This window comes from Eschscholzia californica, unplaced genomic scaffold (genome assembly GCF_041429995.1).
Source record: "Eschscholzia californica isolate CP2 unplaced genomic scaffold, dmEscCali1.0.p SCAF_2, whole genome shotgun sequence".
In the NCBI taxonomy this organism is placed as follows: Eukaryota; Viridiplantae; Streptophyta; class Magnoliopsida; order Ranunculales; family Papaveraceae; genus Eschscholzia; species Eschscholzia californica.
The window spans coordinates 2022665-2037984 of NW_028238309.1; the positions used below are offsets into that span (position 1 = coordinate 2022665).

Below are 15320 nucleotides of genomic sequence, written 5' to 3' on the forward strand. Positions count from 1 at the left end.
GGTCGTCTACCTGATCCATAACTTGGTCGAATTTTAGAATGCCTGATTCATTGATCCATAACTTGGTCAATTATACTTGAATCAAAACTAGTCACAACGGGAACCTATTAGATTTAGATATTTCCATAAGATTAGACATATATATCCACACAAAAAGTTGCACTAGTGACTAGGACCTCAAAAAAAAAAAAATACATACTACTAATAAAACACAAAAAGTAGTACATGATTTTGACATCTCTAAGCAAGTAACTATAATATATATGCATGATTTTATGCGTCCTGGGTATTAAGCCTAGCAGCTGAGGCAACAGAAGCAGCTACTCCACCAGGGTAGGTCGCCATGTTTGGGTTATTCCTCAGCTCAGCACAGGGGCGCGCACCGGGCCCCCACTTTATCCGGGGGTCTATTTGTTATTTCTATTGAAGTACCCAAAAAAAGTTTAGTTACCAATAGAAAAGTCAATCGGGCTTTAACAGCAGCCTCAGATTGAGCTTCAGCAGCAATACCACCAGGAATGGTGGCGTTGATACCAGTAGCTCTTACTTCGGCAGCTTGAGTTGCTGCAGCATCCCTTTGGTCCACTGGTTTATCTCGCAATCTTCAAATAATAAATGAATAAATAACATTTATAACCTGTAAATGGGTCCTAGTAAGAACAGCTAATGAGAATACAGATATGAGTTTGAAAAACAATTGGTCCAGCTAGAAATAGCTTTTACCTCCTGGATAAAGCGGTTCAAGTGGACAATTCTCACTTCAGATAGTTGCCCGAAAAGGCTAAAATCGTAACCTTCGTAGTCTTCGTCACCAATACTGAACGACGTGAACATCAGCTGCATGCGGGTAAATACTTATTCATGTACTTAAATAAATAATTATCGAAGACAATTTTACCCATCAATCTAGAGAACTCTGTGTTAGATTCATATTTGATGCCAAAAAGTAGCAGCAAAATCTTTCACAGTATGTGATAACAGTTTATGTTGTTTGATAGTGTCAGTGATTTAACTTCCTCAGTGACCAAACCTAAATTATGGGCTTCAAAATTAAACCCCATTTCAAAGTTCTTTACGGAACCAACAAGATTTCTTTTCCAAGCTTAACCTGGTCCAAAGAAAAGACTAATGGAGACGAGAATATTCTTAATATCTCAAGCTGCTCAACCAAAAAAAGAACTACTTTAATAACAAATAGATGAATGCTATTATTTTCCATCATTTTATGAGCAACAAGAAGTCCAAATTAATCTAATTTTATATGGCAGTATGGCACATTATTGTAACACAAGTACACAACTATATCTTTGGACCACTTGGTTCAAAGACTTAGTGAGAGTTACCTTCCAGGCATTCTGATACAAACAAGCCGGTGGAAGGTTCAACAGACATTTACAATCTTCTGTAAATAACTAACAAATAAACATGATTCAAAAGAATAATTGAACAATGATGGAACTGAAAAAATTCCACTGTTGCTAATAATATTGAGCAAATGTGTATCTTTATATCCGGCGAGAGCCTTTGAGTGTTTGATTCAGATAAGACTACAGCCTACGCGATCTTCCAAAGAAACCTTGGCCCAAAAACTAGAACTACTAAATGTACAAAATATTTGAGCTATGTTGACGAGGGGCAGAGTACAAAATATCTGTGATGTGATGCGTAACTACGTAGTTTTGCCATGCTATTCAAGATATATTCATATATGTACCTTTACAGGCACTTGTCCAAATATGTGCTCAACCACCGGTTCCATTAGATAGAGAACCATCAAGTAAGAATTACTTAAATGAACAAATATAACTGACAAATGCTTGTCTTAGGCGAGCAAACTCTTACTTACAGCATGTTTTTTTGTTTAATCCAAAATTTTCATTAGTAAATTTATTAGTGGAAGTACGGGAATACTTATGTAGCCAACTGGGACGAGCAAACAGGCACACACGACACAATCCGGAGCAGGCTAGTCCACAATTTTGAACATCAATTGGAAATTTGGTTTTGCATGTAAAAGAAAACCTGAGTACATGGAATGCAAAATCAGAAAATAAATATACCTCAACAAATGAACTGCCACCGGGATTTCTCATATCACATACCCAGGAATATGAATTTTTTTTTTGAAAAGTTTGAATTAATATATAGGGAAAAATAGGATGTACAAAAGAATTGGTTGTATCACAGCTGAAGGTGTTACTTCATGATAACCTCCCAATTAGAAATAAAGTCTAAGTAAGACAGGCTCTTCGCCCAACTCATGTTTCTACTCCAATGGAAGAGAAGACCAAGGACGTCCTCCACTTCGACCACTAGTTTCCTAGGCGAATCATTAAAGATGCCTAAGTTCCTAGCGATCCAAATGGACCAGCAAATTGCTACAGGGATTAGCATCCACAAATCTCTCCTAAGCTTCCTGTGAGGTATTTTCCTCCATTGGATTAGCAAGTTGGGAAGCGAGGAAGGAGAGCACCACTGAACTCTCGCTGCCTGGATAAAAAACACCCAAATCCTTCTAGCCTCCTCACAATGTATAAACAAGTGGCTAATAGACTCCCCACTCGATTTGCATCTCACACACCAATTGGTTAAAATCATGCCTCGCCTCTGCAAAATATCCATAGTTGGTAACTTTCCCAATGTGGCCGCCCATAGAACAAAGCTCACTCTCGGAGGTATATAGCTAGACCACAGTCCTTTGAAGTTTACTAGCTCTTTATCGATTGATCCCTTCGCTATGATCCTGCTATAGCAATTCTTCACCGTCAAGTCCTTCTCATCTTCTATAATCCAGACCTTGGTGTCGCCCTCGTTACTCGGTCTGTACTTGTCAAGCAGATCCATCAAATTTGCATAGCTCTCAATCTCCCAGTCATTAAGGTTCCTCCTAGTCTTGATGACCCAAGTATCATGGGTCCGATCATACATATCATGCACTGTGGATCCTAAGGAAGCAGCGATGCGATATATAGCTAGATATCTCACCTTGAGGGGTTCATGTAAACACCAAGTGTCATGCCAGAACCTAATGAGGCGGCCATCTCCTAGCTTCCATTTAGTGATTTTATCGAACTCCTTTGCCACACCAACAACGCCTTTCCAAACCCCACAGCCATATGACGATTTGATAGGTTTATGACCCCAACCCCCTTGCACCATCCCATATTTTTCTATGATGATGATCCTCCATAGAGCTGTATCCTCCTTGGCTAGCCTCCACAGCCATTTCGATAGTAGAGCTTTGTTCATGTCCTTGAGGTTCTTTATACCTAAACCCCCTTCTTCCAAATCTCTGCATATTAGGTCCCAAGCCACCCAATGTATTCTCTTAGAGCCTTCTAAGTCATCCCACATGAAGTCACACATCTTCCTGTCCAAGATCTTGAGAACCGAGCAGGGAATGCTAAATAGTGACAGGAAGTAGAGAGGTAGAGCTGATAGAACAGATTTAATGAGTGTAAGCTTACCTCCCCGAGATAACGTTTTAGCCTTCCATGAAGAAAGCCTCTTATTGAACTTCTCCACCACAGGGTCCCATAGTGCTTTACACTTATAAGGCTGCCCCAGAGGGAGCCCCAAGTAGCTTGTGGGAAGCTTACCCACCTCACAACCAATAACCATAGTGCTTGCAGAGATCGGTTGAAGCGTAAGGACAGGGAGGATGACTGATTTCGTGTAATTGACCTTTAGGCCCGAGGCTAGTTCGAACCAAATGAGGATATCTTTCAGCTTCCCAAGTTGGTAGGAGGAATCATCTAGGAAGAATAGTGTATCGTCCGCAAATTGTAGATGGTTGACTGCCATTCCAGAATCCTTTACCTTGAATCCCTTAACCCAACACTTTTCTTCAGCCACCCTCATGCAATGACTCAGAACTTCAGCAACTAATAAGAATAGCAAAGGGGATAGGGGATCCCCTTGCCTAATACCCCTTGAACTTTGAAAAGGAATGGTAGGATTTCCATTAATCAAAATGGAGAAGGTAGCTGAGCTAACACACCCATAGATCCAAGCCCTCCATTTGTAGCCGAATCCCATCCTTTCCATTACCTGGTATAAGAAGTCCCAAGCAACTCTGTCATAAGCTTTTTCTAGGTCCACTTTAACTACAAGCCCTTGAGTCCCCTGTCTTCTCCTGGAGTCTATGATTTCATTGGCTATTAGAACCCCATCAAGGATTTGTCGACCGGCTACGAAGGCCCCTTGGAATGGGGAAATGTCTTCATTGAGGACCAACTTAAGTCTAGACGCTAAGATTTTAGAAATAATCTTATAAACCCCACTGACCAAGCTGATAGGCCTAAACTCAGCTAAAGTTACAGCATTCTCCTTCTTAGGAATCAACACAATAAAAGTGTGATTCAACCTCCAATCCAACCTGGCTGTGTCTGTGAACTCCTTGACTGTAAGCATGAAATCCTTTTTGATAGTCTCCCAACATTTGATGAAGAAGCTGATGGGGAGACCATCGGGTCCGGGCGCTTTATCAATGGCTAGTTCCTTCATGGCTTGCTTCACCTCTTCTTCATTGATCTCTGCTTCCAGCATAATGTTGTTGTCTAAATTTATCTGAGGGAGCATCATATTATCGATAGGGGGCCTCCAAAAGCTGCTCTCCGAATAAAGCTTGCTGAAATGATCGATTGCTGCACTCTTAATGTCCTTCACTTCATCAATCCTAGAACCCTCATGATTTAGCTCGCTGATTCGATTTGATCTAGCTCTGCAATTGATGATTTTATGAAAGTAGCTCGAATTCCTATCCCCGGCTTTAAGCCATTGGACCCTAGACTTTTGGCGAAGACTTATCTCCTCCAGATTGAGAAGCTTATGAAGAGCCAACCTATCTATCCTTCTGGATTCGAAGTCCTCAGGTGATAGGTTGTTACCTTCCTCCTCCCTATCCCATACCTCAATTCTTTCCTTAGTCTCTTTTACATCCTTCTGAAGTTTGTTATACTTTTCTTTAGACCAAGCCTTCAATTTATCTTTGATGTACTGGATTTTGCCCCACAAAATGTAGCTACAGTTGCCTTGACTAACCGGTTCCTCCCACCATTCTTCGATTTTCTCTCCGAACTCAGGATCCTGCATCCAAATCTCTTCCAACCTGAAGGGGGGAGGGTCAGACTTGACTACTTCAGTTCTCAACAGAATAGGTGAGTGGTCGGATATAGTTCTAGGAAGAATGAGTTGCTCAACCAGAGGGAATTTAGCCTCCCAATCGGCGTTGATCAAGAATCTATCTAATACACACATAACAGGGTCAGCTTGGTTATTAGTCCAAGTGAAGTCAGCACCTTGCTTAGGAATGTCTATGAGTTCATGCTCCGAGATCCATTCCTCGAAAGCTGCCATGCTCTTAGTGATTTTTGTTCCATTCCTTTTCTCGTGGATGAAACGGACGACATTAAAGTCCCCCCCCAAGCACCATGGAAGGTTCCATCTGTTAGCTATAGTACTGAGCTCAGCCCAAAGTTCATGTCTTCGATTTTTGATGCAAGGACCATAGATACCCGAGAAAATCCAAACAAAATCATCTTTCACATTTCTCAGAACCACATTAACAGAAAATAAGCCAATACATTGATCTACTAACACTACTTCATCCGAGTTCCAGAGACACAAAATACCACCAGACGCACCAATGGCAGGTAGAGCTACCCAGCCATGGTTCCCCCTCCCCCACAAGGATCTAATCAAAAGAGGGTACATAGAAGAGAGTTTTGTTTCTTGAATACACACAAAAGAAGCCCTAGACGACTTAATCAAGCTCCTGACTGCATTGTGCTTAGCCGGGCTCCCCAATCCTCGAACATTCCAAGAGAGGATGTTCAGAGGCATGGAGGCTCATCCTCCCTTGGAACCTTGGTCGTTCTCGGAACCTTCTTCTTTACCTTCATCGGTGTTGCCATATTCCATGCGAGAGCCTTCAGTTCTCTGGGGATCTTCTTTGGAGCTGTCTTTGGACGCGAAACACTTGCCCCACTGCATTCCCTCCCTTGATCACCACCGGCTGGAACGATCATGGCTAGAGGCTGAATGATCATAGGGTCTTCTTGATCATCTATCTCAGTAGTGTCTTTCCCTATTTCAACCTTTTCATACCTGATTAGGGTAAGGACTTTATCTTTGTCCTGGGGCTTAGAGAAGCCCAACTCTACCCCTGTACCCATCAAGTCATCAAGCCTGCTCCCCACAGACGAGGTGCCTCCAGAAACTTTCTCAACATCCACCGGCCCAGTAGGCTCAGTAGAACCTCCCTCTGCTGGATCCGTAGAGATATCAACCCGGGTCCCGATAACCCCGGAGCCCAGCCCACTTCCTTTCTTTGGCCCATATACTACTTTAACTGGTTTCCTTTTCCTGCTAAAAACCATCTTGGACTTAGTCCACTTTGCTGAGTTGTCCATCAAATCTTTGACAGCTGCCATGGCCTCCTTACTCACTGCCATCTGGTACGTTTTCTCACATGGCCTATCCCCCATGTTCTTATCCGAGTTGTCATCACCAACTTTCTTCTTACCTTTAGGATCCTGAGATCCTGTGACAATCTTGGAAGCAGCAAGCAAGGCGTCAATCCCTCTAGTACTATCAACCAACGGCTCCTGAATGCTGACGCCTTTTCTCCAAATTTTGGCTTTCCCATAGTGATCATGTTTCGGTTTCTGTGGGTTGGGGTTTGATTCAGTCCTTTCACCATTAAGGTTAGGATGATTTGACTCCATGCTCGGCGTACCTGATACTTTCTGCAGCGGCGGGAAAGTGTCAGAGGGAAAAGACACACCAACTTTCTCCGGTGGGTTTCTTGCCTGCCAGAGGTAATGCTTCTTGTCCGATATGATTTCCGACTCCGATTGGACATGGAAGGTTTCACCGCCGACCACCAGCACCTGTTTCTCCGGCATACAACCATTTGGCTTACATTGCACAGTAACTTGAGCAAACCACAGGTTGTTGAAATTTCTGGTGTTCTCATGGATTTCAACCAGCTCCCCTGCTTCTTCCACCAGGGTTCTCAGAATCTTTTCATTCCATAGATGGAAGGGAATACCATGCATCTTGACAGAGATGATGTTTGGCGCTTTAGAAATGGCGTTGCATGCAGCTGACCATTGTCTGAACATTAAAGTCGAATGAACCCTCTGTAGCTCAATGGATTCGATTTCCCACAGAGCTTCGATGTCCAACTTGGTTCTAAGAACAGCAAACCCCTTTTTGAAAGGCAAAATATCAAAGTCCTGACTGTCCAAAATGGCTCTGATGATGAACTTAGCTTCAGACCATTCCTCAAGGGCAGGAACCATTTCCATGATAAGGGTTTTACTCCAGTTGATGTCGCCTGAGGCCGAAACCGCCATAGTTGAAGGAGAAGGTTTGTCTCGAGGGTGGGAATAAGATGAAGGAGAAGGGTAAAGAGATGGGTGAGAATGAAAATTGGAACGACGATGGGCTTTAAAAAGAGGGTTATTGGAGGAACCCTTCTGGTTTGAATTTAACCTGGGGTTGAAGGGGAGACCCCTACCCCCTACCTCCGTCGTTTGGGTTTCCAAGGGTTTTTCATAATGATCCCTTCTCCATGCATTGGTGGAATGGCCGTTGGGAGTTGAGCATATCTGACTTTTTGATTCTCCTCTATCCTTATCGCCCTTAGAACTGACCTAGAAAATTGGTGGCTTGATAATATTATTCATTCTACACGCCAACTCTGTCCACCCTCGGAAATGGCCAGCTGCCGGAAAACATATCGACTTACCTCTGTTGTCCCCATCGCCGGCCCTATGAGCCCTTACATATTCTCCTTTGGCATTCGACATACTTTCCCAAAGCCAGAGGGAGTTTCCGTCCATATACTTGCAGATCTTCTTGGACATATCCTTATCCACCCTTTGAGAATAAAGAAGAGTCAAGAAATTTGCCAGACTCTTAACTCCAGCAACTGGAAGGCTAATGTGCCATTCTCTGTAGAAACCTCTCTCCGTAATACCTATCCTTCCACTCTTTTGAACCAGGAAGACGTACTTCTTTCCTTCAACAGTAAACAACAATTCCTTAGAGATGCCATTTGTGTTCTCCTCTCCTCTCTTATACACTCTCCCCCTTCCCCTGAATGAAAGATCGTTTAGGACTATCTCTCTACCCATCTAATTGGTTTTCCGGCCACCGGAAAACCACGCCGGATCTCTCGCCTGTGTCAGAGCGTCTCAGTATTAGGCCTCTTATCTACCCAGGAATATGAATGGCTACTAGAGAAACTGTCATCACTAATTTTGAGATTCCCTAACGCAGCCTTTATGCTAAAAGTAGACGGGAAAACCTTCACAGCGCAAAGGAAATTCAATTAATAATAGAAAAAGTAACTAACAAAGACATTGATCCAAAGCAAAAGACAGGCCCAACTAACCTTGATATCCGTAAGAAAATTATTCTGTGATGGAGTAGCAAGCTTCTTTCCATTTTCTTTCATCAATAAGATTTCTGTGCGAGCCATATTCAATGATAAATAGAAAATAACTCCGGATTTTCCCTTTCCAAGCAACCCTTTCACGGCAGGCTCTCGAACTGCTGACAAGTTTTGATCGTCAGTCATATCTTCCCATGAATTATCTTTTCGTTCGGCTGAAGACTTGTCACTTGAAGCATGTGAACTTTCATCAGAAACGTTAATGGCTGTCACAAATTTCAGAATCGCAACAATCGTTGGTCTGTAGCAGAAAAATGACAATGTTGCCAAAGTCACCACCACCTACAAGCAAAAATAAAACTACTCAGTAGAAATTAAAAAAAAAAAATAGTGGACGAATTTCACGCAGAGGGAAGAAGCAGCAACCTCGTTATCAACGTTATTATAGAGCGAAGAGTTCGGGTCATGTATAACAATTTCAGCTTTGACAAAACTATCCAATGAATCAGTGAGCATGCCCTCAATTCTAGTTTGACGCTCATAATCAGGAAGAATACCATCAATACGGCTAAAGCTGGGAGGTTTAGTTACAAGCTTGTCATATGCAAATGGCTTATTTTCCAGCATTTGTGCAAGACTGTCAGTGGGATCGCCTAGATTCTCTGATGCTTCAAGAAAATTATCTTCTCCTTCATATTGAGCTAGGTCATTGCTGCTGTGTCTTCAGGGTCCAACATCATAAAACAATTCGGACGCATCACTAGTATCTGTTTGCTTGATGAAAGACCTTGCCAGATAACGAGGATGAGTCAACCCCTCGTACAAAACTAAATCTTCGACTTCCAGAGTTTTCAATACAGTTCCAATTAACATGGCCTTTCCTCTAATGGATACTTCCACCTGTATATGTGCATAAGATCAAACCTCATGGAGAAACAGATCAGAGAACTCTGAATCCGCAGTTTCTTCCTTCAAAGAATTCATTCAAATATAAAGTTACTTGTCTTTTATAGCTCTATAGCATGGAACTCAAATAAACGACTTTCTTCAGCCAAAAGCATAGGCCTGAAAGGAAGGTCATTCTAGAAAAAGGAAAAATCAAAACTAAAATTAGAAAAAAAAATAGAAAACTGAAGTATCGTTTAGTAAGCAGTAATAGTATGATAGTGTTACTATAAATATACAAGATCCCAAACACAAAAGGCATGAACTTCATTTATTTCTTACTTGATTACAACTGAAAGAGATCTTTAACTCATCAAGAGCACCAGTAAAAAAAGACACTCTGTCTCCACCAAATCAATGTCATTGTTATCGAATTCAGCTTCTGTATCTCCCGAATCCGAAGAAGTATAACCCAAAGCAGCAATTGGAGCAGATGCCTGCATAAAGAAGTTACAGAGGAGATTGGTGCCCTTTACAAACATAGAGTGATCATACGATACATGAAGTTGACATGCTGAAAGTTTTGACACAGTAAGCTCATATACCGATGTGCGATAAATCGCTCCTTGACAGCGCCTCTGCCAAAATTTCCTTGAATCTTCGGATTCGAATCGCAAGATTTCTGCACTCGCATCTTCGAGTACCTAAAAATAATAATAGAAGTTGAGAGAAACAATCTCAGTGCAAACTAGATGAAATAAATTGGTAAAGAATGACCACACAAGTCTGACCTTAACGTTGAATTGCCCGCTATCACAGATAGCCAAAATATGCTCCACATCCCCAGCTAACTCTGCTGGAACCTCATATAGTTGTTTTCCTCGTAAACTGGAGGAAGAGACATACACTAACTAATCAAGAAAGACACGTAGGCTGACGGCATATAAATGAGATTATTGGAAGTTATTAAAATTCAAATTTTACGAAGAATTTCCCTCTCACCAAGTCTCCAAATCCCACTGTCTTAATAGAATAACTAATTTTTTTATTTTCTGATTTTCAAATACGCTACTGGACCATATTGGATTTGGATTTCTGGCTAAAACTTCAAATAGCAAAATGTGTTATTCATGAAGTTATGTTTACTTCTTTAGTGTTCCCAGAAACCTAGTGGTGGCCTGTCAAGAACAAGTAACCAAATTTGTTACTTCAAAGATTGATTGTTGTTATTTGTTATCGTTAAGAAAAACTAAGAGTCGAAGCAAAATGAAATAAATTAAATAAGTGAAGAATCAATCCTATAGAGTATCGTGAAATTTTCAATGAAGTCAACCTCGCTAAAGTCAATAACATCGTGCAAGCAATAAAGCATCAAAGAATTACATAACTCTGGACGACATATGTCATAACAAATAAATGATTTCCTGATCTCATTCTCGGGTTCTCGTCCTACCTATCTTTCATTTCTCAAAACCTTTCCAACTAATTATTTTTATTGGATGCTTCCATTGTCAAAGATGAACAAGAAAATTGGGATATTACCTGACATAGTGCTTGTACTTTTTGGACTGCGGACACTCCAGCACATAAAGAAATGAAACAACTAAACAGCAGTATCGACGTTGCCATACAGCTTCTCTATTTCCTACACCCTATAGCATAACAAATGAACATCAAGAAAATAATATTAATAATTTTTGTCCATGACGAAAACAAATGCAAAAAAGAAAAAGCTAATTTCTATTTATTTATTTTTAAAGCCTTCCAAGCAAGAACAGACAACCATCCTTCAAAATCAGCTTCAGTCCAAGGGGGCAGGTAATCTGAGTTTTCACTTTCCTCATTCTGAGAGATCGATACAACTTGCATTAATCGATGGCAACGAGCTGGAGAGAAATAGAACCCCAAGGGAGGCAGCCGCACAGCGACTCTTGTTGAGGGATAGGAAGGATTCTCTGAGCGTATCTGTAAATGGTAATACAAGAACGACAATTAGAGTGTGCCAAGATCAGTCCATAAACAAATACCCAGAGTAAATCTAGGTAGTCTTTACCTGCTGAAGATTCACAACTAACCCACATTTCTCAATGAGAGGCAAAAAGCTAACATAACTTGATTGATTAGGAGCAACAGACATGTCAGTGAGATTTTGACTCCAATGATAGTTGCCATCCACCAAAAAAGCAGATACATCACTCAAGCCCAAATTGAACTGCAAATACATATCCATTTCCTCTTGTGATTATACTTCACCATCGTCCTGTAGATGCATAAAATTTATATAGAGACCGAACATTCTAAGCATGATCGGACAACTAGGGCATGGAAGTTGAGGGATAACCTGCGTCCTAAGCTTAAAATTTCCCAAGTCAAGGAGAAGTCTAGTTGTGTGGGAGTTGTCTGGAGAGAATTTCGTAGGAATTGTGATCTTGGGAGCTGCAATATACAAGTCCAAGAAGAACCTAAAAATAAACAGAGTAGCATCAGTCAACCATATAAAGTATTACGCATATTTTATCATTTCATGCTACGCAATCCCATGAACGAACATTAGGAGGAAGTCATTCAAACAAAGATCATTTGTTCCAGTATATAACAAACATTCGTATAGATAAAGTGAAAAAATTATTAATGTCCTTGCCAGGGTTTCAAAGTTTAAGTCCGAGCTATAAACTTCTCAGTGTAATCTTTAGCGATAAAGCAAACGAGCATGTCGAACTAGAGATGTCTTCTACAATGTCGTGACAGATAAACCGGCCCTATGGAAACTGAGGAACACCTAATTTAACCTAATCCAGTTTCTGTGGAAGACTGAATTTCTGGCAAGACATTATATAAACTAAATACCTCCACTGAAGAATGAGATCAATGTCAAGCTCGCGATCTAGTTTCACAATTTCTTCATTATCATCAACTACCATCCGACTGACATCAGCTTTCAGCAAAGAAGCATAAAGAGATATATATCTCTTACGCAAGCTTGTATACCTCAAGACCTGTTCCCATGTTAATTTACCACTGCAACGAAGGACACTGGACACCCACAAAGAAAAATAAAATATACGCGATAGAATAAATGTTCCGATACAAATTTCAGGAGATGTAGTCATTACTTCATTAAAATTAAAGGTAAAATATACAAGCAAAAAATGGAAAGCCAATCTCATAGAAAATAGAACTTGTTCAATCCAACAGCGTAAAACATGCACACTCAAAGAGGCTTATAAATTTTCCATTTCTTTTGTATTAGAAATACCACTTTTTTATCCAACTATTCCCCTCATCACCATAATTTAGATAGTTGAACAAAGTTTTTCACCAAATTTATTCCTAGAAACACAAGAACAAGATGTAGAAAAAGTAGGTACCTTATTAATACGCTGTAGTGCCCCTCCAGTTGCAAAAGTTTCCCTCCCGCCATCGTCCACCGTCACAGCCGCAAGTTTCGCTAGGGTTAAACCAGCTGCAAAAGGATACCAGGATTGCTACCAAAAAAAGAGATGTTAGACTTCTAATTCGATAAAAGACTACAGCAACTGCATACTTAAAAGTCTTTTACCTTTCGAGATCCTCATATCTAATGTGGATATTGGTAATAGAGAATAGCAAACAATGTAGATTGTAGAATAAAAACCAATAAGGATGTCTATTCAAATAGTAATAGGTAAGATTTTTAACTGGGGGACTAGTTAAATCATCATTCCTCACTATCGTGAGACACACCATCACAGTGGTGTAACCAGTTTTTTAGCTCGATATATGAATTTTATTACAGGTATCATTATTCATTAAGGTCTTGATTTAACAGTATAACGAAAGTAAAACAAAGTTTACATGAACTAGAAAAAACAAATCAAAGCACTAATCATCATTGAAAGCTCCTGTCTTGTGAGATTAATCACCCTCTATTAAATGCCAATAGTGCCATTTTGGCTTTAACATGCTCAATTTTGAGCTCTGTCTCCTTCTTCTTGTTGTCGTACTTCTTTAATCTTTCTTCCAATTGCTCCAATCTTTCTTCATTTTGTTCCGATTTGACTCGACATTCACGGCACTGAGGCTTATTTTCAACAACTTTGACATGGCAGTTTAGACACCAGCCCCCGTTGTCTTTATACATAATTTTTTCATATTCATCGTCTTGTTTTTCATCTTCATCCTGAAGACAGACAAAAACCTAATCTTATAAAACCCCCAATATGCTTTCTTTATTTGGATAAATCTGGACCGTTAAATCTTAACGGTCCAGATTTGATCAAGAAAAGAGAGAGGGGACTCACCGAATCGTAGAATCCATAATCCCACAAGAAAAAACCAGAAGCAGCATCATCAACTAGATTTTTCATCACAATATCGAAATTTTCAGTCTTGCCCAGCAGTATCTCAATCTATGCACACATAACAAAGAACAATTCAGAATCGAAAACAGAATGAAGATAAACAAGAACAACAACAACAATGAAATTCATACAAGATTTATACCGTGACATTTTTAACCATTTTGCCCTTAAATTCGTACTCAATAGTTGATGTCGATATCTCTGTTCCATTAACGAATCCCATAATCAGAAAGGAAGTATAGATTGAAACAGAGAAGTGAATTTATTGCTTACTTTTTTCAACAGCTAGACCCATTGTCTTTAGAACCTCCGAGATTTTCACAACAGTAGTAATTGCTAAATTACAACACACAGAAGGAGTAAGTTGAGTTAACATTAAACCCTAATTTCAAGAAGAAATTAAATTGAAGAAATGTACCCTTTCCCCCCGATCCAAAAAGTTCAACCTCATTGTGTTCCTTCAAGAAATCCTGTTAACAAAGTAAGAAATCAGAACCAAAATTTTAACATTCTCTCTCTAAAATCAAGAACCACAACCAAAATTAATGATAGAATTAGAGTATAGATCAGATAATAATTTATGAATCAAACAGAGGTTTCTAAGTATTAGAAACTTGAATTGGATTCTTCTTCAAAGATCTATTATTATAATTACTTCCTTCTACTAAATTATAATTAATGACAATTAATTTACCTTAGCACACAAATAGAAGAAACCTAAATCTAAAGATCGATTACTGTCACGAACTTCAAGTCTATTCTTCTTCATTTCATTATTATCTGACTCCATTAATAATCACTCTAAAGAACTCCAATAATCACTCTGCACTTTCTCTCTCTAAAAGTCCTGATCACTCTGCACTTTCTCTCTCTAAACTCCTATCACTCTTTTAGTCACAGATGAGAATGAGTTCGTTTTCCAATTGATTTAGTTTATATAGGCGGGAATAATTTGTTCTTAAATTAATCTGGTGCGTACACGTGTTGTAACAAACTATTGTCATGATTGAGTTCTTGGCGGTTACTCATTTCCTCGTTATTTAAATCGTTATGAATTTGGGAAATGTTATATGCAGTCACCTTTTTTTCCCTATACACTCACCCTCATCTACACTCACACCTTATGCCCATTTTCACCCAAGTACGCCCACTTATCACTCTTATTTTGGTCAAAACCCTTCACCAACAAGTTATACTTTTCTTCGGTAACATGAAACCGACGCTTAACTAAAATGTTCGGAGAGATAGAACTGATATATAATATAACTTGTTGGTACCATCCAACCGACAGATAACAGAAAGCAACACTCGAAAGTCTTTAATAAATTTTCTATCAGTAAGAAGATAAATAAAATATTTTATTGATCATAAATTGATAAAATAAACTTTTCATCATTTTATTATTTCAATTGCAGAATTACTCAACTAATATTGTGTCACACGGTTCATAAAGAGGAACATTTGGGCCGAAGAATAAATATCCACTGTCAATCTGTCTTTCATATAAATCAAACCATCCCATGGAAGTGACACTTGCATCGTCTCCATTGTTTTGATACGGTTGGAAGTGGAGCATCGGCTTTTAAGTTTATTCTGACAAAATGTGTGCTCCTATATATATAAGACATATCATTTTATGCTTATCGCCTTCATTTGGACCATCAAATAATGGAAACAATGTCTGAGATCCG

General features: G+C 39.6%; 3 protein-coding genes across 10 annotated transcripts in view; all 3 read right to left on the reverse strand.

Moving 5' to 3' along the window:
• The window catches only part of LOC147555152 (protein ACCELERATED CELL DEATH 6-like), a 53003-nt gene extending 45089 nt beyond the window's left edge, over positions 1-7914 (reverse strand). For both annotated transcript variants that reach the window (XM_086661662.1, XM_086661663.1), the window contains exon 1: positions 7887-7914. The gene's annotated coding sequence lies outside the window, so the exon portion shown is untranslated. The remainder of the gene's footprint in view (positions 1-7886) is intronic.
• On the reverse strand, positions 89-13445 carry LOC147555160 (uncharacterized). Of its 7 annotated transcripts, none has more exons than XM_086661675.1 (16): positions 12658-13445; positions 12137-12307; positions 11631-11751; positions 11343-11549; positions 11051-11254; positions 10832-10941; positions 10081-10177; positions 9895-9993; positions 9632-9786; positions 9419-9486; positions 8831-9304; positions 8405-8746; positions 8228-8317; positions 1912-2022; positions 724-837; positions 89-602 (listed from the first exon to the last, which is right to left on the reverse strand). In XM_086661675.1, the coding sequence occupies exons 4-9, from the start codon at positions 11517-11519 to the stop codon at positions 9655-9657; spliced, it is 819 nt and encodes a 272-aa protein (XP_086517801.1). In that variant the 5' UTR covers positions 11520-11549; positions 11631-11751; positions 12137-12307; positions 12658-13445; the 3' UTR covers positions 89-602; positions 724-837; positions 1912-2022; positions 8228-8317; positions 8405-8746; positions 8831-9304; positions 9419-9486; positions 9632-9654. The 7 variants fall into 7 exon arrangements, with proteins under 7 accessions (XP_086517801.1, XP_086517802.1, XP_086517798.1 ...); XM_086661676.1 differs by having other exon boundaries at positions 1904-2022; XM_086661672.1 differs by having other exon boundaries at positions 8831-9486.
• Positions 12917-14537, reverse strand: LOC147555161 (uncharacterized). The gene is made up of 6 exons (XM_086661677.1): positions 14324-14537; positions 14048-14099; positions 13903-13965; positions 13772-13830; positions 13570-13677; positions 12917-13448 (listed from the first exon to the last, which is right to left on the reverse strand). Exons 1-6 carry the CDS (start codon positions 14417-14419, stop codon positions 13188-13190), a joined length of 639 nt encoding a protein of 212 aa, XP_086517803.1. The 5' UTR covers positions 14420-14537; the 3' UTR covers positions 12917-13187.
• Positions 14538-15320: the final 783 nt, after the last annotated feature.

Coding starts and splice junctions, on each gene's coding strand:
- LOC147555161 (XM_086661677.1), bottom strand. CDS start 14,419: ATGGAGTCAGATAATAATGAAATGAAGAAGAATAGACTTGAAGTTCGT. Junction 13,831..13,902: donor GGGTCTAGCTGTTGAAAAAA/GTAAGCAATAAA, acceptor TTAATGGAACAG/AGATATCGACATCAACTATT. Junction 13,678..13,771: donor AAATGGTTAAAAATGTCACG/GTATAAATCTTG, acceptor ATGTGTGCATAG/ATTGAGATACTGCTGGGCAA.
- LOC147555160 (XM_086661675.1), bottom strand. CDS start 11,519: ATGGATATGTATTTGCAGTTCAATTTGGGCTTGAGTGATGTATCTGCT. Junction 10,942..11,050: donor TGTCTGTTCTTGCTTGGAAG/GCTTTAAAAATA, acceptor GTTATGCTATAG/GGTGTAGGAAATAGAGAAGC. Junction 9,994..10,080: donor GCGGGCAATTCAACGTTAAG/GTCAGACTTGTG, acceptor TATTATTTTTAG/GTACTCGAAGATGCGAGTGC.